The 25,552-nt window shown below is 48.1% G+C and overlaps 3 protein-coding genes across 3 annotated transcripts; all 3 read right to left on the bottom strand.

Annotated features, from left to right (window-relative positions):
• Positions 1–575: 575 nt before the first annotated feature.
• On the bottom strand, positions 576–1,748 carry LOC141026700 (uncharacterized). The gene has a single exon (XM_073503546.1). It carries the CDS (start codon positions 1,746–1,748, stop codon positions 576–578), a length of 1,173 nt encoding a protein of 390 aa, XP_073359647.1.
• A 1,823-nt stretch (positions 1,749–3,571) lies between these two features.
• Positions 3,572–7,983, bottom strand: LOC141026699 (uncharacterized). The gene is made up of 6 exons (XM_073503545.1): positions 7,382–7,983; positions 6,981–7,174; positions 4,678–5,099; positions 4,375–4,573; positions 4,092–4,110; positions 3,572–3,737 (listed from the first exon to the last, which is right to left on the bottom strand). Exons 1-6 carry the CDS (start codon positions 7,981–7,983, stop codon positions 3,572–3,574), a joined length of 1,602 nt encoding a protein of 533 aa, XP_073359646.1.
• An 11,746-nt stretch (positions 7,984–19,729) lies between these two features.
• Positions 19,730–22,247, bottom strand: LOC109737035 (7-deoxyloganetin glucosyltransferase-like). The gene is made up of 5 exons (XM_073503278.1): positions 21,990–22,247; positions 21,429–21,757; positions 20,843–21,021; positions 20,347–20,709; positions 19,730–20,256 (listed from the first exon to the last, which is right to left on the bottom strand). Exons 1-5 carry the CDS (start codon positions 22,245–22,247, stop codon positions 19,730–19,732), a joined length of 1,656 nt encoding a protein of 551 aa, XP_073359379.1.
• Between the last annotated feature and the right edge of the window lie 3,305 nt (positions 22,248–25,552).

Below are 25,552 nucleotides of genomic sequence, written 5' to 3'. Positions count from 1 at the left end.
TTGGAGTGTCTCCGATAGTATTACTAGTAGCGACTGAATACCACTGAAAAAAATAGCGCGCTATAGCGTCGCTAATAGCACGCTATAGCATATTGAGAATCGTCTCGCTAAATATATTGATGTACAACGTCTCCCTAATAGCACGCTATAGCGCGATATAGCACGCTAATAGCATATTTTGAGCTCGGCGCTATTTTAGTGTAGCACGCTATTTTTTTCATTGCTGAATACTGATAACCGGCTGCAGGGCGGATCCAAAAAGTGACATGCTATTGTAACAAGCACGACCACTACAACATAATGCAACAAGCGCATGAAAGAGGTCTTCGTATGTTATATTGCAGGGGCCTACTTATGATAGTATTGGAGATGCCCTAAGGCAAGAACAATTGGAAGAATCTGGATTGACAAGTCCAAAAGTTACCGAAAAAGTTCACTTGTGTATAATATAGATATACTTAAGAGAGAAAATGTTAAGCTTATAATAGATACTCAGACATATAACAGGTAACATATACTTGTAGATAATCAAATAGAAGTTAAGCAAAGCCCTAGAAGGCTATGCTAGTTGACACTCAAATCGTGGTGAAGCAACAGAACAGCCGCTGCCACCAGTGTGCGTCCATTGTGTGTCTGTCGCTCACCTTAGTCTTTACGCCTGCCTGCTTGTTCAAGTCCAATTTCCGCGTCACTATGGGTTCCTCGGCCACAACAATCTCACCATCGTAATCGGTAGTGTGAAGTCCGAGGTCAACGGTGACATCGCAAAGGATGGACAGACAATCGTCCTTGAGGTGCTTCTCCTTGTCCAGATCTTCGCGGTTAATGAATTCTTCCCAGCCCCCATAATCGCACACGAGGAGGCCCCAATAGTTTGTGAAGCGGAGGCCTTGTGGCGAGATTTTAGTGCACGATGGCTTGAGCCCCATGTCGAGTATGCTCATCTTGAAAGTTGCTGTGGCGTGGCCGATCTTACCGTGCCGGATGAGGTAGAGGGAGATACAGCCCTCGGACTTTTTCTCGTCGCCGTTTGGGTAGCACTGGATTCGCCAGTCATGGCCGCCGACACTGAATCGTCTTGATGTGACGGCGGAGCCATTGGCCACCATCTCCCTTACTCGCGAGAACCCTTCAATCCTGAAGATGTGGGAGCCCGTCGCCTGCCTCGCGGTGACGGTGGAGGCGGTGATCTGCTGACGGGTCTCGGCGTGAATGGCGCACAAGAGCCCGGGTGTTGACGTGATGGGCGCGACGGCAGTAGGCTCATGGGTGTAGTGGACCGAGACGTCGCAGAGGACAGACAGGCAGTCATCCTTGAGGTGCTGCTCCTTGTCCAAATCTTTGAGCTTCATGAATTTTGGGTAGCCATGACCAGTGCCCGTGAAGCGGTGTCCTTCTGAAGAGTTAAAAGTGCACGACGACGACGGCTTCCAGGCCTTGTCGAGTATGCTTATCTTGTAAGTTGCGGTGGCGTCGCCGGTCTTGGCGTGGCTGTCATGCATGAGGAAGAGCGAGATATGGCCCTCGTCCTCTTCTAGTCTGCCGTTCGGGAAGCACTTGATACGCCAGTCGTGGCCGCCAACGCTGAACTGTTCTGACACGACCGACGCGCCATTGGCCACCTTCTTCGTGAATCCTTGGATTCTGAAGACGTGGAAGCCAGTCTCCTGCGTCGCATGAGCGGTGGAAGCCGTGATTGGCTGCAGGCCGGCGGCGCGCAGGGCAGACAAAACCTCGGACGTTGACATGATCTGCAGCCGGCAGGGGTGACGATCGCTTAGGGCTTGAGACGAAGATGATATGTGTATGGCACGACAGGTTAAATCAGCACACGCGTGTCTTATAATATGGTACTCCTGTGTAGAGATAGATAGATAGACTCTTTTTGGTATGGAAACCGATTTCGTAGCGTGTTACTCCTCTTTTCATATGGAAACCGATTCCATATCGCGTCTCTAGGCGTGAAATAGGAAAAATAAATCAATTATACAATTGGATTTGACCATCTACAGCCGGACACGCCATATCCGTCCCAACGCCAGGGGTCCTCCTGCCCGGTCAACCAGACCATTTGCGGGCGGATATGGGGATGCCCGGACGCGCCTGCCATGTCGGATACGGCCCACTATGGCCCGCCCGACCCCACATATATTCAGCCATATCTACACTCTAGACAAAACCCTAGCCGCACTCCATTCCATTTCACTCCCCTCCAGTCCCCTCCACACCCTCGCTCTTCTCCGGTGAACTCCGTTCGTCTCCGGCATGGCATGGATGCAGCGGATCCGTCTCCAAGATGTCCGGATCCATCGACTGGGACCTTGTCCCATGTGGTCACGAGGAGGATATGGCAGTCCACGCGGCTCTCCGCCCCTCCCGAGAGGAGTTCGCCCAACCACGGAAGACTTGTTCCGGTGGGAATCCATTGTGTCGGCGCAAATGGGAATTGGATCCGCCTGGGCTCGTGGTTATGTACCCCTACCTCGCAATATGTGGCGTGGTCCATCTGGCGTCCGAACCCTGGGATGGCTGCGCAACCCATTCAGTGGCGTGCCGTCCCTGCGGGCTTGGGCTCCAAGACGGAGGCAAATGTTGGCATGGTGTAGGACAAGTATGCTGCAGATGCGAGTCGCATGCCGTCAGACTGGACCGACTGGCCACGTCCATCATCGATCTAACATCGGCCGGCGACTGGCTTCGAAGAGGAAGAGCAAGGCATGGGAGACGGCGGCGCCTCGAGTCATGTGAGTCGGTCCGTGTCTCATGTCTTATTCTACCTCGCAGGCAACCTCACCTTCACTCCGAGGGGCTCATCCGGTCACTGGATATGGACAAGGCCGGAACAATAATGACGGTCGCAGGCAAAATTTTGGACTAGTTTTAAGTTGCATGTAGTCGAATGGATTTGATGATTTGAAATCAGATATCCAGTTGTGGAATCAATTTTTTTGCATCACTGTCCGCGGACGCACCCGACGCGTCCGCGGACATTTGGTGGCCGGATTTTGCTACTTGTGATTGTAGATGCTCATAACTCTTTTGACTTGGAAATGGATTTCATATTTGGTGGCATGAAAGGGTTGCATGTGTATCACATATCCGGTGCGCCACGCAGGGCAGAAATCCATCGGACCTAGTACTAAAGTTGAACTTAGCAATCTCATATGCGATCCCATTGGCAAGCCGATTAATTTTTCGGATTTTAAAAATCTAGTGTCATCCTGGGATACTCAGAGCCTCATTCTTCACATCAACGGGTGGAGACCTCTCAAGCTTCTCATTTAAAGGAAAGAACAAACGAACACATAGTCAGTCAGTATCCTAATGGAGAATGGAGAGTGTTAGATTGGATTGATGGAAGCGTTCCTACTCCTTCGTAGAGGAGCCGCGGGTATATATTGATTGTGAGCAGAAACAGCCTCTGCCTTGGCGTACAAGAAGCCCACCGATCGCAAGGATCCAGCGAGATAGAGATAGGACGTTACACGGGAGAGAGAAAGATAGAGATAGTAGTTGAGATTACATAACGTGAATATCTCTAAGTCTAACACCCTCCCTTAATCTGAACTACCTATCCTAAATTGAGATTGTTCTTGAATGCTTCAAATGGCTTGTACGGTAAAGCTTTAGTGAACCCGTCGGACACTTGATCTCTGGAAGAGATAAAGCGGATCTCCAGCTCCTTCTCTGCAATCCTTTCTCGTACAAAGTGAAAGTCTATCTCAATATGCTTGGTTCTGGCATGAAAGATAGGATTAGCGCTTAAATATGTGGCACCCAGATTATCACACCATAGGCATGAAATACAGTGTTGCTTCACACCCAATTCTTCAAGCAAAGATTCAAGCCAAATAATTTCAGCAGTAGCATTTGCCAATGATTTGTACTCAGCTTCAGTACTTGACCTTGACACTGTTGCTTGTTTCCTGGCACTCCAAAAAATAAGATTAAAACCAAAGAAAACAGCAAAACCACTTGTTGATTTTCTATCATCGCTGCAACCTGCCCAGTCTGCATTAGAGAAAGCACTGACAAGTGTAGAATTGGACCGTCTAAAATGAATTCCCAAACTTATAGTGTGCTTGACATACCGTATGATCCTCTTGACAGCTGTCCAATGAGCAGAAGTGGGAGCATGTAAGTATTGACATACTTTGTTAACAGTAAAAGAAATATCTGGTCGTGTCAAGGTTAGGTATTGCAAGGCTCCAACAACACTTCTGTATTTGGTGCTTTCTTCCTCCTTAAGTAGCTCCCCTTCATATGCTGACAGTTGTTCTGATGAAGATAATGGTGTGGGTGATGCCTTGCAATCCTTCATTCCCATCCGAGCCAAGAGTTCAGTGGCATATTTTTCTTGTTTCAACACTATACCATCCTGAACCTTTTTAACTTCAATGCCTAAAAAGAAGCTCAAATCACCAAGATCCTTTAAAGCAAATTCTGAGCTTAGATCATGCAGAAGGGCATCAGTAGCATTCTGAGAAGAGCTTGCAACTATAATATCATCAACATATATGAGCACAAAGATAACAGTGTTTCTCTTATTGTATATGAAGAAAGATTTGTCAGCCTTTGATGCAATAAAGCCAAGACGTTTTAACTGCATACTTAACCTGGAGTACCATGCTCTAGGTGCTTGTTTCAAACCATAAAGAGCTTTGCAAGTTTGCATACATAAGGAGGTTTTTGTTTATTTTCATAACCTGGTGGTTGCCTCATGTAGACCTCCTCTTCCAGAACACCATGCAAAAACGCGTTCTGTACGTCTAGCTGCCTTAGGCTCCATCCCCTAGACACAACAATAGCTATCACAAGTCTGATGGTTGCAGCTTTTACCACAGGGCTAAATGTATCCTCATAATCAATACCATAACGCTGCTTAAAACCTTTAGCAACGAGACGTGCTTTATATCTGTCAATGGAGCCATCTGTCTTTTTCTTGATCCTATACACCCATTTACAGTCAATAATGTTTTTACCTTTCCGGTTTGGTACCAAGTGCCATGTTTTGTTTCTCATTAAGGCGGTATATTCTTCATCCATAGCCTTTTTCCACTTCTGATCTCCAAGTGCATCATCCAATTTTGTTGGCTCGCCTGAAATGCACAACATGCCATACGAAATAGTGCCATCAGTTCTTATTTTTGGATTCTTAATACCTTTTTGTAGCCGAGTTGTAACTCTTGATGTGATTGGTGGAGGCTACTGTGCACGCTGGCGCACGGCATTGCTCATCGCAGAAGATCCTGGAGAGGAATCAGGAGATGCCACACCGGATCCAGTGGCCACGGGTGTGGTTTGTTCATTCAGCGCCGCGCCGTCTGTTGCCGCAGAAGATCCCGCGACAGATGAGCCTGTCGGGCGCATGTGCGAATTGCGCCTCGCAATTGGCTGCATGCGCGAGCCGTTCGAGGGGGATTCCCCGCGTGGAGACATGGCGGCCGCGGATTGCGTCGCCCGCACCTAGCCATGCAAACTGGCTGGCTCGCGATCCGGAGCGGATATCCGCGCCCGATACGAGGAGGATTGGCGCGCAGGGGTCGCAGGCGCCGCCAGATCGTCCTCGTTTGCCGCACCAGCTTCGTCCTCTTCTTGCACATGAAATATAGCATTGTTTTGAACGGGATTTTGATCATTTTCATCGTTTGGAACTCCATTTTCTTCAGAGACTTGCACACACGGAAGACAAGGACTGGTTCCAGTTGGAGTACTACCATCATGTTGGTTAGTGCAATTGTTTCCCCCGTGATCAAAATCTCGAAGTATAGATGGAAGAAGAAGAATCTCCTGACGAAGGAGGGCGCCGGCATTTGGATGGAGAGATTCAAACGGAAAAATTGATTCATCAAACACAACATCGCGAGATATATAAACTCGGCCTGTGGGAACATCTAGACACTTTACTCCTTTGTGCATAGGGCTATATCCCAAAAACACACATTTTTTGGAACGAAACGCAAGTTTGCGTGTGTTATATGGTCTTAGGTTTGGCCAACATGCACAACCAAATACTCTAAGAGATTTGAAGTCTGGTTTGACACCAAAAAGACGTGTGATGGGACTCTCAAATTTGATGACTTTGCTTGGTCGAATATTTATGAGATATGTGGCAGTGAGAAAAGCTTCATCCCAGAATTTGAGGGGCATGGAAGCATTGGCTAGCAGTGCTAGTCCTACCTCAACAACATGGCGGTGTTTGCGTTCAGCCGACCCGTTCTGTTGTTGAGCATGGGGGCAAGAAACATGGTGAGAAATTCCAATGTTTTGAAAAAAAGAATTTAGTTTTTCATACTCACCACCCCAGTCGGTTTGCATAGCAAGAATCTTTGAGTCTAGTTGGCGTTCAACAAGGTTTTGGAAATTGAGAAACACTTGGAAAACATCAGATCGTTTCTTTAGCAAATAGATCCAAGTGAACTTGCTATAATCATCAATAAAACTAACATAATAGGAAAATCTGCCAACTGATGTGGGAGCTGGTCCCCATACATCTGAAAAAACTAACTGCAATGGAGCAGTGGATACACTTGTAGATATAGGATAAGGTAGCTGATGACTCTTAGCTTGCTGGCAAGCATCACAAATTGACTCAACACTAGACTCATAGGGAAGATTATTCTTGCTAAGGACATGCTTAACTATGACTGAAGAGGGATGACCAAGACGACTATGCCACTTTGCCGAGGAAGGTTTGGTGACACTCCACGCTTGTTTATTCGACCATGATGAAGATGAAGATAATATGAGTGGATATAGGCCTCCCTCACACTTTCCTCTAAGTATGACCTTCCTCGTTGCCAAGTCCTTGATCACAAAAGAGTAGGGATAAAATATTATGAGAACGTTGTTGTCAAGGGCAAAACGATGAACAGAAACGAGATTTTTGGAAGCATGTGGAACATGTAAGACATTATTAAGATGTAAATATTTTACGGGGGTTTTAACAATTGATTTTCCAACATGAGTAATGTCCATACCAGTTCCACTTGCCGTGTGTATCTGATCACCGCCATGATACCTTTCCTGCATCGTCAGCTTGTCAAGTTCCCCGGTGATGTGCTCAGTAGCATCGGAGTCGGCATACCAGTTGGTGTCAATGCCATAGTTGTTGGTGACGAGGTTGGCTGCCTTCTTCTCCTCATGATCATCATCATAGCGATGCCAGCAAGCTCTTGCGCCACCGGCATGAACCTTGTAGCAGATCTAGCACTCCGGATAGTCTCCTTGTTGTTGTTGTTGTTGTTGTTGTTGTGGTTGGGGACGAAGTTGTTGCTGCTGATAGCCACCACCAGCACCGCAACCAGGAGAGGAAGAAGAGCGGTTCCCTCGACCGCGTCCTCCTCTGGTGCTTCGGCCACGGCCTCCCCTGCCACGGGACTGCCCGCGCCCCGTGTAGACGGCGTTGGCAGAGGAGCGGAAGCCTGCTGGTCCGTCCCCCAGCATCTCCATGCGCTGATCAAACGCAGAAATCTGCGCGAAGAGATCGTCGACGCTGATGGAGTTCTTGATTGCGCCGATTGCTGCCACGACGGGATCATAGTCCCGATAAAGGCCAGCCAATATGTAGTCCACCATCTCTGGATTGGTTATTACAGGACGCCCAGCCACAGCTAGCTCGTCCCCGAGGTTCTTCATCTTGGCGATGAAAGCGTTGCTCGACATGTTGCCCTTCTTGGTGTTGGAGATGGGCATCCGTAGATTGGTTATGTGGGATTGTGACTGCGCAGTGAATATTGTGGTAAGAGCAGTCCACAGATCAAAGGTGTTGTCCTTACCGATGACTTGTGCAAGGATTTCCTGGGTGAGCGAGTTCAATAGGTAGCTCAGAACCTGCTGATCCTTCGACAACCACGGGCCGTATAGAGGGTTCGGCTCAATGGCCGTGGTTTTATCCGCCTTGGCGACTTCTATGGTCTTTGGCGGTGCGGCGTCGCTGCCGTCGAGGAGGCCGGTCACTTGCGCGCCTCGCAGTGCCGACATGACCTGCGCCTTCCACAGGAGGTAGTTCCCCCTTGCGAGCTTCCCTGTTGGTGGAGCTCCTAGGTTGAGGCCGACGGCGCTTCAGCTCGTGGCCATGGCGATGGAAGGGTGTTTAGGGTTTTGGTTTTGCTAGACGATAGGAAGAGACTTGGCTCTGTATACCATGTTAGATTGGATTGATGGAAGCGTTCCTACTCCTCCGTAGAGGAGCCGCGGGTATATATTGATTGTGGGCAGAAACAGCTAGCCTCTGCCTTGGCGTACAAGAAGCCCACCGATCGCAAGGATCCAGCGGGATAGAGATAGGAGGTTACACGGGAGAGAGAAAGATAGAGATAGTAGTTGAGATTACATAACGTGAATATCTCTAAGTCTAACAGAGAGACCATTTGAGTTCACCACAGGATGTAGCTGTTCTTTGAGAGCTTGTGGCGGATGAAGTGCGCCAGATTCGGGACGCCTGCGATCAGGCACGTGGGCAGGATGGAGCCGGCCATGACGTACATGTTGTTAGCCAATGTTGCAGCAGACGAGGTTTGGGAGGCAGCGGTTTTCTGGTGTTTCCCATGACTAACAAACGGAACGATCGGATCTTTTGACAAGTTCTAGTACCATGAAAGGTTGGACGATGCAATTGCATTGCAATTGCATTGCAATGCACGCAGGCTAAACGATGTGTCTGTCTCCTGTATATATGCCACACAGGTTAGGGTTTAGAGGGTACAAGTAGTTAGGATTGCATACAGCTTGATCACAACAGCCTAACAGCCTAACAGCCTAACAACCTGAATATATAAGTACATACATTAACTGCATGCATCAATTCCATGCAACTAATTCATGGGCACCAAACTTGAAAAGGCCACGTAAATTTCTTTACCATTCCGATATGATGGCACATGATCATGAGGATACGTACAAGCCATACAAAGTTAGTACCCACAACGTAAAAAAAAAAGTTAGCACCCACCGCCATCCCATACCTAATACAAATTGCCTGTGGAACAACACACGAGCGGATTCTCTAATGTAATTTGCCCAAAATCCAACTTCCACATATGACCGACGTAGCCAAAATCATTGCCGAGGAGATGTATTGCGGGAACAAACTTACGAATTCCAACCAAAAAAATACAATCTTCGCGCATGAATCATGGAGAACATGAGCAGGTCACATGCGGGTAAAAGCCTAATAAAAATGAGGCGGCGGCCTCTCAAGAGAAGATGCCGGATTGAGTATATACAGTACTCTGGAAGGTAGGTGCCGGGCAACCGGACTCCATGCCGCCTCGATCCCCGCCGGTGAAGTCCAACGCATTACGGCCTCGCTCTCGCCTTGAAGCTGAACATACAAAGGGGTTTGGGGTTTGGGGAGGGCACTAGTAGAAAAAGGGCCATTTATTCCGGTTCGTAAGGCCCATTTGTCTTGATTGGGGAACCGGGACTAAAGGGTCGGTACTAACGCCCTATACCTTTAGTCCCGGTTCTTACACCAACCGGGACAGATGGGCCTCCACGTGGCCGCTGCGGTGATCCTAGGCAGGAGGGCCTTTGGTCCCGGTTGGTAGCACCAACCGGTACCAAAAGGCGTCCACGCGTCAGCAGCTGGCAGGAGCTAAGGTTTTTTTTTGAAAGAGGGTGGTTTAGGGGGTTTTGGGTGGTTAATTTAGACTGTTAGCTAGCTAATAGAGAGAAGTGTCCTCTCTTATCTCTGTGCTTAGTCGACGCTACGTACTATACGTATAGAGAGGCCCTCGACACGCTAGCTATTAAACAAATGAAGGAAACCATTAAGTACAGAAGTTCGTCATGAACATATGCATACAGAGAGAAGTGATATCGACCTCTCCTTCTCCGAGAGATTGGGCGAACAACAAGTTTTCGTATATCTATCCGACGCTACTGGCTACATATATACAATATTAAGATTTCTTACAATATAATCCCCTAATTATATATGAACTCAGCTTTCACATGGTATTCTCCGGCTTTATTGATGACGTGGTCAAGAAAGAATCCCGCCAATTCCTCTTGAATTGCTTTCATGCGATCTTGTGATAGGAGTTCATTCCGCATCTGCCACGCCTAATTTGAAGAAGGGGGTTAATACATATATATGAATGAAACTCAACAAAAATGATGGTGTAATAAAATGAAATTGTGAATATTATTGCTTACGCACATCATATTGTCTTTTAGAGTAGCCCCGCTTATTTTTGCAAGTCGCTTTGTAGATAAACTCGCACACGTAGTATTCACAGTAATCATTCCCTTGTTCCTGCCACAAGCACTTTACGAGAAATAGAGGTCAATCAAACTAATAATGAAGCATTATAAATGGCATTGATGAAAGTAGCTAGAATCAATGGGAGATCAGCGGAACTAGCTAGCTAGTAGTACTTACTTTCGGGTATGTAAATCGTAGCTCCCCCGGCAGTCCTGGAGATTGTGCGGTGAATACTTTCCAAACCCTGCGAGACCAAGAAAATAATTACTTGATATCAGGAAATGAACAAAAAGTTGCCGATATGGTGCGATAATGATCGATTGAACTTACTTCTCGAGAATTTTAGTCATGTCCGCATAGGTCTCGGGATCTTTTCGTCTCGAGTCTAAGACGGTTACTACTCCCTGCTCAAGCTTAATCTCCAGGAGAATATAGTGGAAGCTGTGCACGCATGCATAACTCATCAATAACATTACTATAACCTCAAGTAATAAGGAAAACCGAATATGCACAAGACAGTAACACTCACTTGAAGTTGTAAGGAAAGAGTATTTTATCTTTTTTTGATTTGTTACCAACGATTTGAGCAAGTTGGCCTCGGCTTCTTTGGCTTGAAATTTAACCGTAAATTCATCTATGAGATTTGTGTTAATGAACCCAATATCACACATTTATGCTTTTCTGCATTCGACGATCTTCAATCTGCATAATATAGTGAGGATAATTATAAATACATGTAATGAAAGAGCTGAGCTATATATAGAGACTTAATGACAGAAGTAGAAATTACAGACAGTAGCAAGTGACCGTTAATTTATCGAGGGCCTTTTGATTGAAAAACGGGAAGAACTCCTCAAATGAAATAGACAACAGATCAATTCCAACGAGGTCGTGCTCCTCTTTAACTCTCAGCGTCAAAGTATTCGTCCCCCTGGACTCTCTGCAGGTTTCCATGTACCAATCATGGAATCTTCGCATCATCGTTGTTAGAGATCTTTCATCTTTGACGAGAGGCTTCCCGTAATGGTATTTGTGTTCGTCCACCTCCAAGAAATCATAATGTACATCGTCGGGCAGGTAATCTCCAAGATTGGTATTGGGTAAAATCTCCGGATGATTAGCGACGATATCTCTAGACACCTTGAGCGGGGGGCACGATTGGGTCGCTTGTTCGCCGAGCTGGGCAATTTTTTTCCCAGCTCGTCGTTCTGCTAACCTTCGATCACTGACAGTACTTCCCGACCACTCCGCTTCGATATATGTCTTTTCAGTAATGCGTTCATAGTTGTTTTTCGGCGGAGACGGTGGTGGTTTCTTCAGGGCATCGATAGTGCGCTTTGCTTTCACCGGATCTATCTTCTCCTCCGGAGGTAGATGTTTCTTTGCTTTCACCGCTTCAAAGAAGTCCCTCACTTCGGCTTGACAGATCTCCGCGGTTTCCTACACGGTCCTCTCGTATGGTAACTTCTCTAGAGGCTTGAGAGATGGGCCGAATCTGTATTGCCTCCTGCCTCTGGCTGTACTACTAGACGCCGGAGCAGACAGAGCGGCTGCGGCTGTCTTCTTTACTTTCTTACGATGCGGAGGAGAAGGACTACGACGCACCGGAGCGGCGGCGGGTCTCTTTCGCCCTTGCTGACGAGGCGGAGAAGGAGGAGGCTGGCTGCTCGGGCGCGCCGGTGCGGGCGGAGAAGGAGGCGGAGTGCCGCCACGCGCTGGAGAAGGAGGCGGAGCGCCCTGATCACTCGCCGGAGGAGGAGGCGGAGGAGGAGGCTTAGTGCCCTGACTCGCCGGAGGAGGAGGCGGAGTGCCCTGACTCGCCAGAGGAGGAGGACGAGGCGGAGGTGTCAAGTTCGGAAGGTTGATGAGCTCCTTCCGCCATAGGCATGGAGTCTTCAGAGCAGAACCCAGCCGAGTCTCCCCTTCACCGGTAGGGTGGTCAAGCTCAAGGTCCTCAAATCCCTCCGTTATTTCGTCCACCGTCACCCTAGCATATCCTTCTGGAATTGGACGGCAGTGAAAAGTTGCGTCGGGTTCAGGAGGTCGAACAGAGCCGACAGCCGCCTTGACTTTGAAGTTCTGCCATTGCGTCATAAGGTGGCAATGTTGAGACTTTGTGATAGCATCCGCGGGGTAGCTAGAAGGAGCCGTGAAGACAGGCTCCAGCTGAAGCAGCTCGGTGGAAGCCACGCTGCTTCTCCGCTGAGATGGCGGGGTAGCTTTGGGGGTAGATTCGGCAGGTCGCTTGCTGTGAACTGCTCCTCGTTCCTCTAGCGCTTGTACCCTTGCGTGCAGCTTCTGCAGTTGGGTATGCTCCACTTTCCTCCTCCTCTCCTGGCATTTGTAACTGCCTGCATCCGGAAACCCAGCCCTCCACGGAACGGAGCCTGGCGTGCCTCGTGTCCGTCCAGGGTGCTCAGGACTCCCGAGGGCCATTGTGAGCTCGTCGTTCTCTCTGTCTGGAACGAACGTCCCTTGCTGCGCTGCGGCGATATAGTCCCGAAGCTTCGTGACGGGTAGTCGCAGTTGCTCGTTCGTCCAAACGCACTTCCCTGATACAGTGTCCAAGGTTCAGCCAACCCCGAAGAACCAAGTCCGGCAACGGTCTGGCCAGTTCAATGTCTCTGGTTCGACCCCTTTATCAAGCAGGTCAATCTCAGCCTTGGCCCACAACGGCCGGGCTTTGAGGTAGCCACCTGACCCCATGCGATGGTGATGCTCCTTCTTCGCAGCATTTATCTTGTTTCTCGCTGACATCTTCTTACTCTTGTTCGATGTCTTGTGGGCCAAAAATGCGTCCCAGTGATCTCTGATCTTCTCATACCGGGCGGTGAATTCTGGTGTCTTTTCTTGGTCGACAAACGATGTTTTCAGCTCATTCTTCCACCTCCTGAATAGATCTGCCATCTTCTTAAGAGCATGAGACTTGATGAATTGCTCTTTAACTGGCTTCTCCGGATCCTCCTCTGGCGGTTGGGTGAAATTTGCATTCAGTGCAGTCCAAAGATCATCTTTCTGCACATCAGTGACATAAGACACCTCAGGGTCTTCCTTCTTAGGCTTAAACCATTGGTGGATGCTGATCGGGATCTTCTCCCTAACAAGAACCCCACACTGAGCAGAAAATGCTTCCTTGGTTCGGATGGGTTCAATCGGTTGGCCATCGCGCGCAATTGCTGTGATCGTGAACCTTTCATCCGAGCGCAACTTTTTCTTCGGGCCTCGTTTCTTTACCGAAGTTGTGCTCGATCCGGAGGGCTAGAAAAAAAGAAGAAAGACGAGAGTAAATATGTGTACATACCAAAACATTGAATGCATCAATTAGCTAGTCAGCACAGGCTTAATTAATATATATACCTGGCCGGACTCTATTCGGCCACCGGAGCCGTCATCAGGGTCTCCTTCTTGCACCGGCATTCGGTCACCGGAGCCATCATAATCATGTCTTTCCTCCTCCATTGTTTGATAACCGTAGCTTGCTTCACCCTTTCCTTCCAGACCATCGGTTTCGTTGATATACGACATGACATCACCTCCAACTGCGATTATGTCCCCCAACACCAGTTCCGCGTCCTCTTCTCGGCCGTGCTCCATAGTTTCTGCAAATATTACAACATGGCAATTATTATACAAACATGACAGATGGATATATTAGTGGCAAACGTAGACCTAGCTAGCTAATCATAACAAGGAATCATATTAGTGGCCTCGACGCTTCTCTAGGGTTTGGGGTGGCCTCGGCAACGTTTCAAGGGTTCGGGGTGGCCTCGACGACAACACTCTTTTAACTTGGTAAATTTGGGTGGCCCTCGAACCTCTACCCTAGTTCCCGACCCTCGCCCCTTGAACCCTAGGCCCCTCGACGACCCTCAAACCCTCGGCGGCCCTTGACCCCTCGGTGTTCCTCGACCCTAGGCCCCTCGACAACCCTCGAACCCTCGGTGACCCTCGAACCTCTACCCTAGTTTCCGACCCTCGCCCCTCGAACCCTAGGCCCCTCGACGACCCTCGAACCCTCGGTGACCCTCGAACCTCTACCCAAGTTCACGACCCTCACCCCTCGAACCCTCGGCGACCCCCCCTCATGTCGAAGTTATCGGGGACGGGGTATATCGACCCCCCTCCTCATGTAAGAAGAGGAAAAGAGATCAAAGAAGAAAAAAGAGGAGAAGAAGAAAGGAATAGAGAGAAGATCGAAGAAAAAAAGGAAAAAAAAAGAGGAGAAGAAGAAAGGAATAGAGGAGAAGAAGAAAAAATAGAATTATTCTATTTTTCTTCTTCTCCTCTATTCCTTTCTTTTTCTCCTCTTTTTCTTTTCTCTTCTTATTTATTTCTCCTATTCTTCCTCTCCTCTTCTTCTCCTTCTTCTTCTCCTTCTTCCTCTTCTTATTTTCTAAAAATGTAACTTTTGCATTTATAAAACTTTTCTAAAAATGTAACTTTTGCATATATAAAACTTTTTCTTCTTCTAACTTTTGCATACATAGATAAAACTTTTCTAAAAATCTAACTTTTGCATATATGAACATATATACACAGAGAACATACATACATATATACATTTTTATAAAAATGCAAAAAACAAATTATCATATATATGAACCAAAAATCTGGAAAAAAAACAGGACATATAATCATATATACACACATACATATAATCACACATATTCATATAATCTGGAAAAAAAACAGAGGAAGGCCGGCGGCCGGACCGAACGTGGCGGCGGCGTGTGGTCAGGGCAGGCCGGGGTCGTGGGGCGGCGTCGGGGCAGGGGCACTGGCGCGGCTGGGGCGGCGCGTCGGGGCAGGGGCGCACGGGCCGGGGGCGGCGTGTCAGGGCAGGGACATGGGCCGGGGCGGCGCGCCGGGGCAGGGCAAGGGCGCGGGGCGACGGCGACGAGGAGCGGGTGGCGAAGGCGACGGCGACCATGGGACGGCGACGGCGAGCACGGGTAGCCAGGCGGCGTCGATGAGTTCGGCGTCGTCAGGGGGCAAATGGTCGATGAAATTGAAAAATTTACAAGTCCTGCTTATATACACATCGCATTGGTCCCGGTTCGTGGAACAAACCGGGACGAATGCCCCCCTTTGGTCCCGGTTCGTGCTACCAACCGGGACCAAAGCTCTCTTTTCAGCAGCCCAAATGGCGGGAAGCGAAGGCCTTTGGTCCCGGTTGGTGGCACCAACCGGGACTAAAGGGGGGCATTGGTCCCGGTTGGTGCCACGAACCGGTACCAATGCACCCCTTTAGTCCCTGTTGGTGCCACCAACCGGGAAGGCCTTGTGCTGCCCGCTTCGCCGCCAAAAGTTTAGTCCCACCTCGCTCGCTGAGAGAGCTCGAGAGTGGTTTATAAGCGTTGTTGCGCCCACCCTCTCGAGCTCCTCTCAACTGCAGGCTTTCGGGCCTAACCTGTCACTTTGTGCCTGTGGGCCTACTCGGCCTGTTGCGGGCCTGAATCCTGGCCCATGGTTGGGTTTCTAGTCGTATTCAGGCCGTGGTGGCCCGGTAGGTGGCACTTTTTTGTTTTTCTTGTTGCTTTATTTATTTTATTTTGTTTCTACTTATAACAAAATACTTACTGTTGCTATTTTATTTTATTTTATTTTTTGTTTCTACTTATTTATTTTATTTTGTTTCTACTTATTTATTTTATTTTCTCTTTGCTTATAATGTTTTGAACAGAAAATACTTTGATAATTTTAGTTGATTCGTTTTGCTATTAGAGTTTCATTAAAGTTTTCTAGTTCATTCTTTTTTCTATTAGAGTTTCATTAAAGTTTAATTTGTTTCTACTTATTTATTTTCTTTTCTTTTTTGCTTTTTTATTGATTTTATGTAAATTCTTTTTTGCTTTTAATGTTTTGAACAGAAAATACTTTGATAATTTTAGTTGCATAAATTTTATATAATTTTAGTTTCAATAATACTAGAGGTTTATAAAAGCTTTTTAGTTGATTCCTTTAGTACCGGTTCTAAGGCTATTACAAAGGCATTTCATTTAGTACCGGTTCTAAGGCTCCCCACGAGCACCTTTAGTACCGGTTCTGCAGCTGTTTTTTAGTCCCACCTCGCCACGCGAGAGGCACTCGTAGCGGTTTATAAGCCCTGAGTGCGGAGACGATTTGAAGGAGAGGCGCAATGCTCACTAGCACGTTGCTTAGCTTCAGGCCTTGAGGAAGTGGTGTACACTGCACGGAGCTATCACGGTTTCGAACGAAATTCAAAAGAGCTCTGAAATTCAAAAGCATTTCAAATGAACTCTTGAAAGGTTGAAAGTTGGCATGGTATCATCATTTCACCCACATAGCATGTGCAAAAAAGTTGAGAGGGTTACGGCAAAAACTAGATGCACTTCGTGTACAAAACGGACAATCTCTTTCGAAGTATCAGGGTTTCATACGGAAACTCATCTGTTACAAAGGGATTTCATTTTTTTGAACTTATTTGAACTCCAGACTTTTTGTGTGTTCAAAATGCACCATTCAAAACCACATTATCAATTTTCAACCCTTTCCGACTTCATTTGTTATTTTTCATGATTTACTGATTTTTTTGAGCTATAAGACCCTGAAATTCAAAAGCACTACAAATGAACTCTGAAAAGGTTGAAAGTTGGCATGGTATCATCATTTCACCCACATAGCATGTGCAAAAAACTTGAGAGGGCTACGGTAAAAACTAGATGCACTTCGTGTATCAAACGGACAATCTCTTTCGAAGTATCAGGGTTTCATACAGAAACTCATCTGGTAAAAAGAGATTTCATTTTTTTTAACTTATTTGAACTCCAGACTTTTTGTGTGTTCAAAATGCACCATTCAAAGCCACATCATCAATTTTCAACCCTTTCTGACTTCATTTGTTATTTTTCATGCATTTACTGATTTTTTAGCTATAAGACCCTGAAATTCAAAAGCACTACAAATGAACTCTGAAAAGGTTGAAAGTTGGCGTGGTATCATCATTTCACCCACATAGCATGTGCAAAAAAGTTGAGAGGGCTACGGCAAAAACTAGATGCACTTCGTGTACAAAACGGACAATCTCTTTCGAAATATCAGGTTTTCATACGGAAACTCATCTATTACAAAGGGATTTCATTTTTTTGAACTTATTTAAACTCCAGACTTTTTGTGTGTTCAAAATGCACCATTCAAAGCCACATCATCAATTTTCAACCCTTTCTGACTTCATTTGTTATTTTTCATGCATTTACTGATTTTTTGAGCTATAAGACCCTGAAATTCAAAAGCATTTCAAATGAACTCTGAAAAGGTTGAAAGTTGGCATGGTATCATCATTTCACCCACATAGCATGTGCTAAAAATTTGAGAGGGTTAGGGCATGGACAACACATAAAACCATTCTGCTTGTTTGTCTCAGCCACTTCGAGAAAATTATGCAGGCCCTTAATGTACTCAGAGGTGTGTCTGTCACCGTACATCCATTGCCGGTTCATATGCGTGCATTATATATAATTATGTGTGTCAAAAACTATTACAGATTCACATGGATAGATAAGTGACCAAATTAATAGAAGTTCATCATCACATTAAAACCAAAGTACATACATAGTTCAAATTAAACAACATATAGCTCTCCAGAGCATCTAGTTAAACCATACATTGAAACTATGTAAAACCTTTCAATGCAACAACAAATGCGATCATAATCACAACCAAGGTAACAATTGATCCAACGGCATAATGATACCAAGCCTCGGTATGAATGTCATATTTTCTAATCTTTCTAATCTTCAAGCGCATTGCATCCATCTTGATCTTGTGATCATCGACGACATCCGCAACATGCAACTCCAATATCATCTTCTCCTCCTCATATTTTTATTTTTTCCTTCAAGTAATTGTTTTCTTCTTCAACTAAATTTAACCTCTCGACAATAGGGTCGGTTGGAATTTCCGGTTCAACTACCTCCTAGATAAATAAAATTTATGTCACGTTGGTCGGCATAATTGTCATAAACAATAAATGAACCAAATAGTTATAAAAAGATAATATATACCACATCCGAATCATAGACAGGACGAGGGCCGGCGGGGGCGGATACCAAAACCATTGCACTATATAATAACAAGGAATAATAAAAGTAAGAAAATTAGACAAGTATCTATCTGAAGTAAGAATTTTTTTCTTTTAGAAAGAAGATAAGAACAAGAGGCTCACCGCGGTGGTGCTGGCGATGAGATTGGCGCGGGCGGTCGACGGCGGTGAAGACGGGGACGGGACGTGACGGACCGCTAAACCTAGACAAATCTCGGGAAAAATGGAGCTCGGAGGTCGAGTTTTGAGAGGAGAAAGCTTAACTAGTGTGGCTCGGGCATTTCATCGAACACCTCATGTGCATAGGAGGTGAGCTAGAGCACCACAAAGCTCTCCCCTCGCCGGCCAGAAAAAACAGAGCAGCGTGGAGTGCTCTGCTCGCCGGTGAGGGGTATATATAACCACCTCATTGGTCCCGGTTCGTGGCTGGAACCAGGACTAAAGCTGTGGGCCAGGAGCGAGGACCATTGGTCTCGGTTCGTGCCTAGAACCGGAACAAATGGGTCCACAAGAACCGGGACAAATGCCTCCCGAGGCCCGGTCGGCCCCCTGGGCGCACGAACCGGGACGTATGCCCCCATGGGTCCCGGTTCGTGACAGAACCGGGACTAATGGGCTATCCAGGCCCCAACCAAAGCCCTGTTTTCTACTAGTGGGGTTATCTCTCCACTAGAGGATTTGTTCAATCAGGGTTTTTTCTAAAAGAAGAATGAGCGCGGCAGCATGCACCGGATGATGTTGCATCCGATCTGGGAACCGCTCGACAGTTCTGTAACAAACTGTTACCGCATTGTGAGTTCTATGACCAGGTTTCTGGTTTTGAGTTTTTGTATGGGTCTATTACTGCCGTGCAAGTTAATGTACTCATGGTGATATTAACTCGTACTGCTTACATCATAAGACAACATTCGTTGTGATATGTGTCACTTGTCTCTTGTAAATATGATGGGAATCATTAACAAGAGCCAAACATGTCTAGCACTACAAACCTGGTTTAGGGTGCGAGACTCTAAAAGCAGCCCATCGATGCACACAATTAGTGTCCCCTATGCGCTCAAGCCATGGCTACTTTTCTATGTGCCTCGCTATGCACCACAGGAGTGGCCCCACACTCGATAATTTGCTTTTCTATAACAAGTGTTGCGGTCATTTTGTCTTTTTAGTCAGTGAAGTGATGGTGATAGTCAACTGGCATCGTTGAGTTTTGAGGCGACACAAAAAGGTAGTAGTGAATAAACTACTAAAAGCATCGTGAAATTTATCTCAAGAATACATACACCGTTTTATACATTGGCATGGCCTGGCCAGTTCAGAGTTCAGACAAGGAAATTCGATGAATAATCTGTGTTCGTTATCTTTAACAATGAACATCCAATTTAAATTTCGACATTGAATAGATCACAACGAGACATATATTCATTTGCATCAATTTATTACCAATGTAGACAAACCTGAATCTACTCATATTCCGTGACCCTCTTGGTAGGAGTCACAAGAAGCACCTCATTGACAACCTTCTCTAGATTTACCCAAGAGGATCCACCTGGCAGTGCAGCAACGGTTGACTTCTCCTTCCATTCCATCGCCACTGTTTTTAATTCTTTTCCCTTGTCCCCTTCCATCATTTCTATGATGGCCTCCTTCACCTCATTTCTTTCAACGTTGTCGCTGATCTCCAGCCCAACACGCCACTCAGAGCAAACATACCGCTTGTTCGTAAACTGGTCGGCGCCGAATGGCCAACAGAACATTGGCACCCCAGTGCTCATACTCTCTAAAACCGAGTTCCACCCAAAATGTGTCAAGAATGCGCCAACCGCCTCGTCTTGAAGCACTTCCTCTTGTGGACACCAGCTCGTCACGTAACTCCTTTCCTCCGTCTCCTCCAAGAATTCCGGTGGCAGAATAGAAGCCGGGGCATTGCCGTCGCCATTGTTCACTTGGTCATTTCTGATCACCCACAGGAACTCTTGTCGACTGTTTGCTGAACCTCATGTGAACTCTATTTGTTGTTCGCTCGTTAGCGTTGTTATGCTCCGAGAGCTCACATACACCACTGAGCCATGCCGCTTACCATTGAGCCATTCTAGGAAGGAGTTGTTCTCCTTGGAAAGGTTTGATTCCAATGTGTCAACCACACTACCAGAGACTTGACCGAGGAGTTGCGGCAATGGCCCCACGGCATAGATCGGTGGCAGGCTGGTAGACATCTCCGCAATGGCTTCATGATCTATGTCATCGAAGGTGTTGAAGATCATGGCGGATGGGGTGGTCCTGTAGCATGCCATTGAGCGCAGCAAGGTCTTAAGCATGGCATCGTCAAGGTCGGTGGTGCGGATGAAGCTCGGGAAGTCTCTGACGCGAACGTCTTTGGGCATCCCCGGCACCGAGTCCAGGACCGTGTTGTCCAGGTATCCATTCTTTAGGTGCTCAGCCTCTGTTTGTCAAAGAAAGAATTAATTTATCATTCCACTTAATAGTAGCAAATCCAGCATAAGGATTAAGACTGATTTTCATAGCAAAATAACTGGATTAATCGCTGCATATAGAGAAGAGATATCTTGGCTTACCTTTGAGCGGGACAATGCCCATATCGACAAGCGACTGACATTGGTGGAACGCCAAGAAGGCGCAGGCGCTCATTGTCCAGAGGGTGACACAGGGAAGGCCCATCTCCTTGGCCGCATACAAGACGTGCTCCATGTCGAAGATGACCCAGGTCACAGGCGGGAGATCGAACACGAGGTTCCTGAAGGGAGGAACGAAGGCATCCATGGTGGACAAGAGGGCAACCATGTCTTGCGACGCGTCCTCCTCGGACGGGGGCAGGCCGTCCGGGACAGCTGTGAAGCGGAACCCAGGGATCCCTGCGAGCGCGCGGGGCCGCGCGAGCAGAGAAGACGGCGGCGGTTGTGCTCCGTGTGGACAAAGGTTGTAGACGGGAAAGTTTGCAATACAATCGACGTTGTATTGATGGGGTGCTGGTGCACGTATATATAATACAAAGGAGGTCCTCTGCTTGACCTATACAAGACTAGGAGGTGGGCCACAACTCCAATACACATGCAATACAAAATACATACTCAACCCCCCCCCCCCCCCCCCCCCCCGCGCGCGCGCGCAGTCGAAGCATCGCCGGAGACACGGAGACTGGACCGAAACTCCTCGAAGACGGGAGTAGGCAATCCCTTAGTCATCACATCAGCAAACTGTTGCGTCGTCGGCACGTGGAGAACCCGAACACGGCCAAGGGCAACCTGCTTGCGCACGAAGTGAATATCGAGCTCAATATGCTTCGTCCATCGATGGTGCACCAGGTTGGCGGAGAGGTAGACCGCGCTGACGTTATCGCAGTAGACAAGAGTGGCCTTGTGAACATCACAAAGCAACTCCTGGAACAACTGACGTATGTAAGAGCACTCAGCCACGGCATTAGCCACGGCGCGATACTCTGCCTCGGCGCTGGAGTGGGAGACCGTGGGCTGCTGCTTCGATGACCAAGAGATCAACGAGGGCCCAAGGTAGACGCAGTAGCCTGACATAGAGCGTCGCGTGTCGGGGCAGCCAGCCCAGTCGGCATCCGAGTAGGCCACGAGGTCAGTGGAGGAGGAGGCCGTTAGGGTTGAGTCCCAAGGACATGGTGCCGCGTATGTAACGGAGAATACGCTTCACCAGAGTCCAGTGAGAGTCAGGCGGGGCGTGCATATGGAGGCACACCTGCTGGACAGCGTACTGCAGGTCGAGGCGAGTCAGCGTCAGGTACTGTAAAGCACCGACAATAGAGTGATAGAACGCTCCATCGGACGCAAGAGACCCCTTGAGAGCAGAGACCTTCGCCTTCGTGTCGACGGGGGTGGGCGCCGGCTTGCAGTTAAGCATACCGGCACGCTCCAGGAGCACGTGGGCGTACTTCTGCTGATGCAGAAAGAAGCCGTCAGTCCGTCGGACCACCTCGATGCCGAGGAAGTAGTGCATGGGCCCCAAGTCCTTGAGGGAGAACTCATCATGAAGATGAGCAGTCAGCTGCTAAAGGAGGTTGGGGGCGGACGCCGTGAGGATGATGTCGTCGACATAGAGCAGCAGATATGCAGTGTCAACTCCCTGATGATACACGAAGAGTGAAGCATCGGAGCGAGTGGACCGAAATCCGAGAGACTGCAGGAAGGCTGCGATACGCTGGTACCAAGCCCGAGGCGCCTGCTTCAACCCGTAAAGAAAACGGGAGAGCAAGCACACGAAGTCGGGGTGCTCGGCGTCGACGAAACCAGTGGGCTGCTCACAGAACACCTGCTCGGCGAGATGGCCATGCAAGAAGGAGTTGGAGACATCCAACTGGTGCACAGGCCAGCCGTGCGAGACCGCCATCTGAAGCACGGCGCGAATTGTGCCCAGTTTCACAACCTGGGCGAAGGTGTCGGTGAAGTCCACGCCCGCGCGCTGCTGAAAACCACGAACCACCCACCGAGCCTTGTAGCGCTCGAGAGAACCGTCCGGGCGAGTCTTGTGGCGAAACACCCACTTACCAGAGATGATGTTGGCACGAGGGGGTCGCGGAACAAGCTGCCACATGCGGTTGTGCTGTAAGGCATCGATCTCCTCCTGCATCGCAGCTAGCCAGTGGGGATCCCGAAGGGCAGCACGAGTGGAGGTGGGGACGGGTGATGGCGTCGACGTCGGGGCGGCGCACACATACTTGTCGGCGGAGTAGCGCGTGCTGGGCCGAAGCACTCCTGCTCGGGCACGGGTAGTCACGCCGAGTGACGGGGCATCAGGCCGGCGGGTGCCGCGGCGGCGGGGGCACCCGGTGCGGCGGCGGAGGCGGCGGCGGCGGGGGCCGTGGCGGCAGCATCGCCGGCCGATCCGGCGCCGGAAGAGGCGACAGGCGAGGTTGACGTCGAGCCCGTCACAGGGGTAGCGGGCGGGGTGCCGGGCTCAACCTCTTATGAGGGAGACGGGGACCCGGGGGCCTGCTCGGACTCAACCTTGGGGGAGGGAGTCATGATGCCAGGTGGTGGCGGCTGAAGGCGCCGGGCCGGGGGGGCGCCGGGGGCTGCCGCCGCGCATCGCTCCATGAAGGGGGCGCGGGGGCCGGCACCGAAGGGGACGAAGCCGGAGTAACCTGGAAAAAAGGGAACACGATGAGTGACAGGATCATAGCACCGGTAACCTTTGGTATTAGAAGGGTAGCTGAAAGGATCGAGAAGAGGTGTCTAGAGGGGGGTGAATAGACTCTTAGCAAAGAAAAGTGGCAGTTTTTAATTTCTTCAAGTTGAGGTGGAGTATTAGCACATGTTTAAACATTCACAATACATATCAAGCAAGCATGACAAGAGTATATGGGCAGCGGAAAGTAAAGCATGCAACTTTGCAAGAATGTAAAGGGATGGGATTTGAGTGTGCAAACGCAATTGGAGACACGGAGATTTTTGGCATGGTTCCGATAGGTGGTGCTATCGTACATCCACGTTGATGGAGACTTCAACCCACGAAGGGTAACGGTTGCGCGAGTCCACGGAGGGCTCCACCCATGAAGGGTCCACGAAGAAGCAACCTTGTCTATCCCACCATGGCCATCGCCCACGAAGGACTTGCCTCACTAGGGTAGATCTTCACGAAGTAGGCGATCTCCTAGCCCGTACGAACTCCTTGGTTTAACTCCACAATCTGGACGGAGGCTCCCAAGTGACACCTAACCAATCTAGTTGACACCACTCTCCAAAAGGTAATAGACGATGTGTTGATGATGAACTCCTTGCTCTTGTGCTTCAAATGGTAGTCTCCCCAACACTCAACTCTCTCTCATAGGATTGGATTTGGTGGAAAGATGATTTGAGTGGAAAGCAACTTGGGGAAGGCTAGAGATCAAGATTTATGTGGTTGGAAAGGAATATCTTGACCTCAACACAAGTGTAGGTGGTTCTCTCTCAAAAAATGTATGATGGAAGTGTAGCCATGTTCTGATGGCTCTCTCCACGAATGAAGAGTGGGTGGAGGGGTATATATATAGCCTCCACACAAAATCTAACCGTTACACACAATTTACCAAACTCGGTGGGACCGAATCAGAAAACTCAATCAGACCGATTTAGTTCATAATGTGACCGTTAGGCATTTCGGTGCGACCGATATGATCAACTCGGTAGGACCGATGTGCAAGGGTCAAGGTAAAGCCTCATCTCGGTTTGACCGATTACACAAACTCGGTGGGACCGATTTGGGTAATAAGTGAAACAGAGAGTTGGCCAAGCAAACTCGGTGAGACCGATTGCATATTTCGGTGGGACCGAAATTATTGCAATAGGCAATAGAGAGTTTGCAAGCCCATCTCGGTGAGACCGAGATCCCATCGGTGAGATCGAATTGGCTAGGGTTTGGCAGTGGCTATGTCAACAGAACTCGGTGGCGCCGGATAGAAAGTTTCGGTAGGGCCGAGTTTGACTTCTGGTTTGGGACAAATGTGGATGTGAGAAAGTGGTTGAGGGCTTTGGAGCATATCACAAAGCACTTTGAGCAAGCAAGCCATTTAAGCAACACCTCATCCCCTTTTAATAGTATTGGCTTTCCTATGGACTCAATGTGATCTTGGATCACTAAAATAGAAAATGTAGAGTCCTGAGCTTTGAGCTTGAGCCAATCCTTTGTCCTCGTCATCTTGAGGGGGTTCCACATCCTTTAGTCCATGCCACTCCTTTGTTGAACTTATCTGAAACATACTAGATGAAAACATTAGTCCAACAAGAGATATGTTGACATTAATTACCGAAATAACCCAGGGAGCACTTGTGCTTTCAATCTCCCCCTTTTTGGTAATTGATGACAACATGCATCAAAGCTTTAGATAAAGATATGAAGAATAACAACTAAAGCTTTGGAAGGACATGTAACATGCATAGGCTCCCCCTACATGTATGCAATCATGTAAATATGGAGTATAGGAGCAGGTGAATGCATAAGCATGACAGAGTAAGCCATGAGTTACATGTATCTTGGCTATATGCATCAGAGCAAATGGTGTGAGTATGGGAAATGTACCTTCATGCTCATGAGTCCTTCTTGCAAACAGTATGTACATCAGCAAGAAATCCTCATGCACATGAGTGTGATGCATATACTTACCTTGTGGTCTTGAGCTGGCTTTGAAAGAGATGAACCTGAGTAAACAAGGTTAGATAACACAGAAACATCTACTAAGTAGAGCAAGAACAGCAAACCACAAGAGTACCAAGATTGGGATGACATGTAGAATATGAGTACTAAATACTCTACTGGATATAGACATG

This window comes from Aegilops tauschii, chromosome 7 (assembly GCF_002575655.3).
Source record: "Aegilops tauschii subsp. strangulata cultivar AL8/78 chromosome 7, Aet v6.0, whole genome shotgun sequence".
NCBI classification, from domain to species: domain Eukaryota; kingdom Viridiplantae; phylum Streptophyta; class Magnoliopsida; order Poales; family Poaceae; genus Aegilops; species Aegilops tauschii.
This window is presented reverse-complemented; position numbering and strand designations above follow the sequence as displayed.

Excerpts from the sequence above, each read along its gene's own strand:
- LOC109737035 (XM_073503278.1), bottom strand. The coding sequence starts at position 22,247 with ATGCACTACTTCCTCGGCATCGAGGTGGTCCGACGGACTGACGGCTTC. Across the intron at positions 21,758-21,989 it reads TGCAGTACGCTGTCCAGCAG|CAGCCCACGGTCTCCCACTC; the intron begins GTGTGCCTCCAT and ends TCATCGAAGCAG. Across the intron at positions 20,257-20,346 it reads CTTCCTAGAATGGCTCAATG|CAAACAGTCGACAAGAGTTC; the intron begins GTAAGCGGCATG and ends CATGAGGTTCAG.
- LOC141026699 (XM_073503545.1), bottom strand. The coding sequence starts at position 7,983 with ATGTCGGCACTGCGAGGCGCGCAAGTGACCGGCCTCCTCGACGGCAGC. Across the intron at positions 7,175-7,381 it reads GTCTACACGGGGCGCGGGCA|AGCTTGCTGGCATCGCTATG; the intron begins GTCCCGTGGCAG and ends CGGTGGCGCAAG. Across the intron at positions 4,574-4,677 it reads ATAAACAAAAACCTCCTTAT|GCTGACAAATCTTTCTTCAT; the intron begins GTATGCAAACTT and ends ATTGCATCAAAG.
- LOC141026700 (XM_073503546.1), bottom strand. The coding sequence starts at position 1,748 with ATGTCAACGTCCGAGGTTTTGTCTGCCCTGCGCGCCGCCGGCCTGCAG.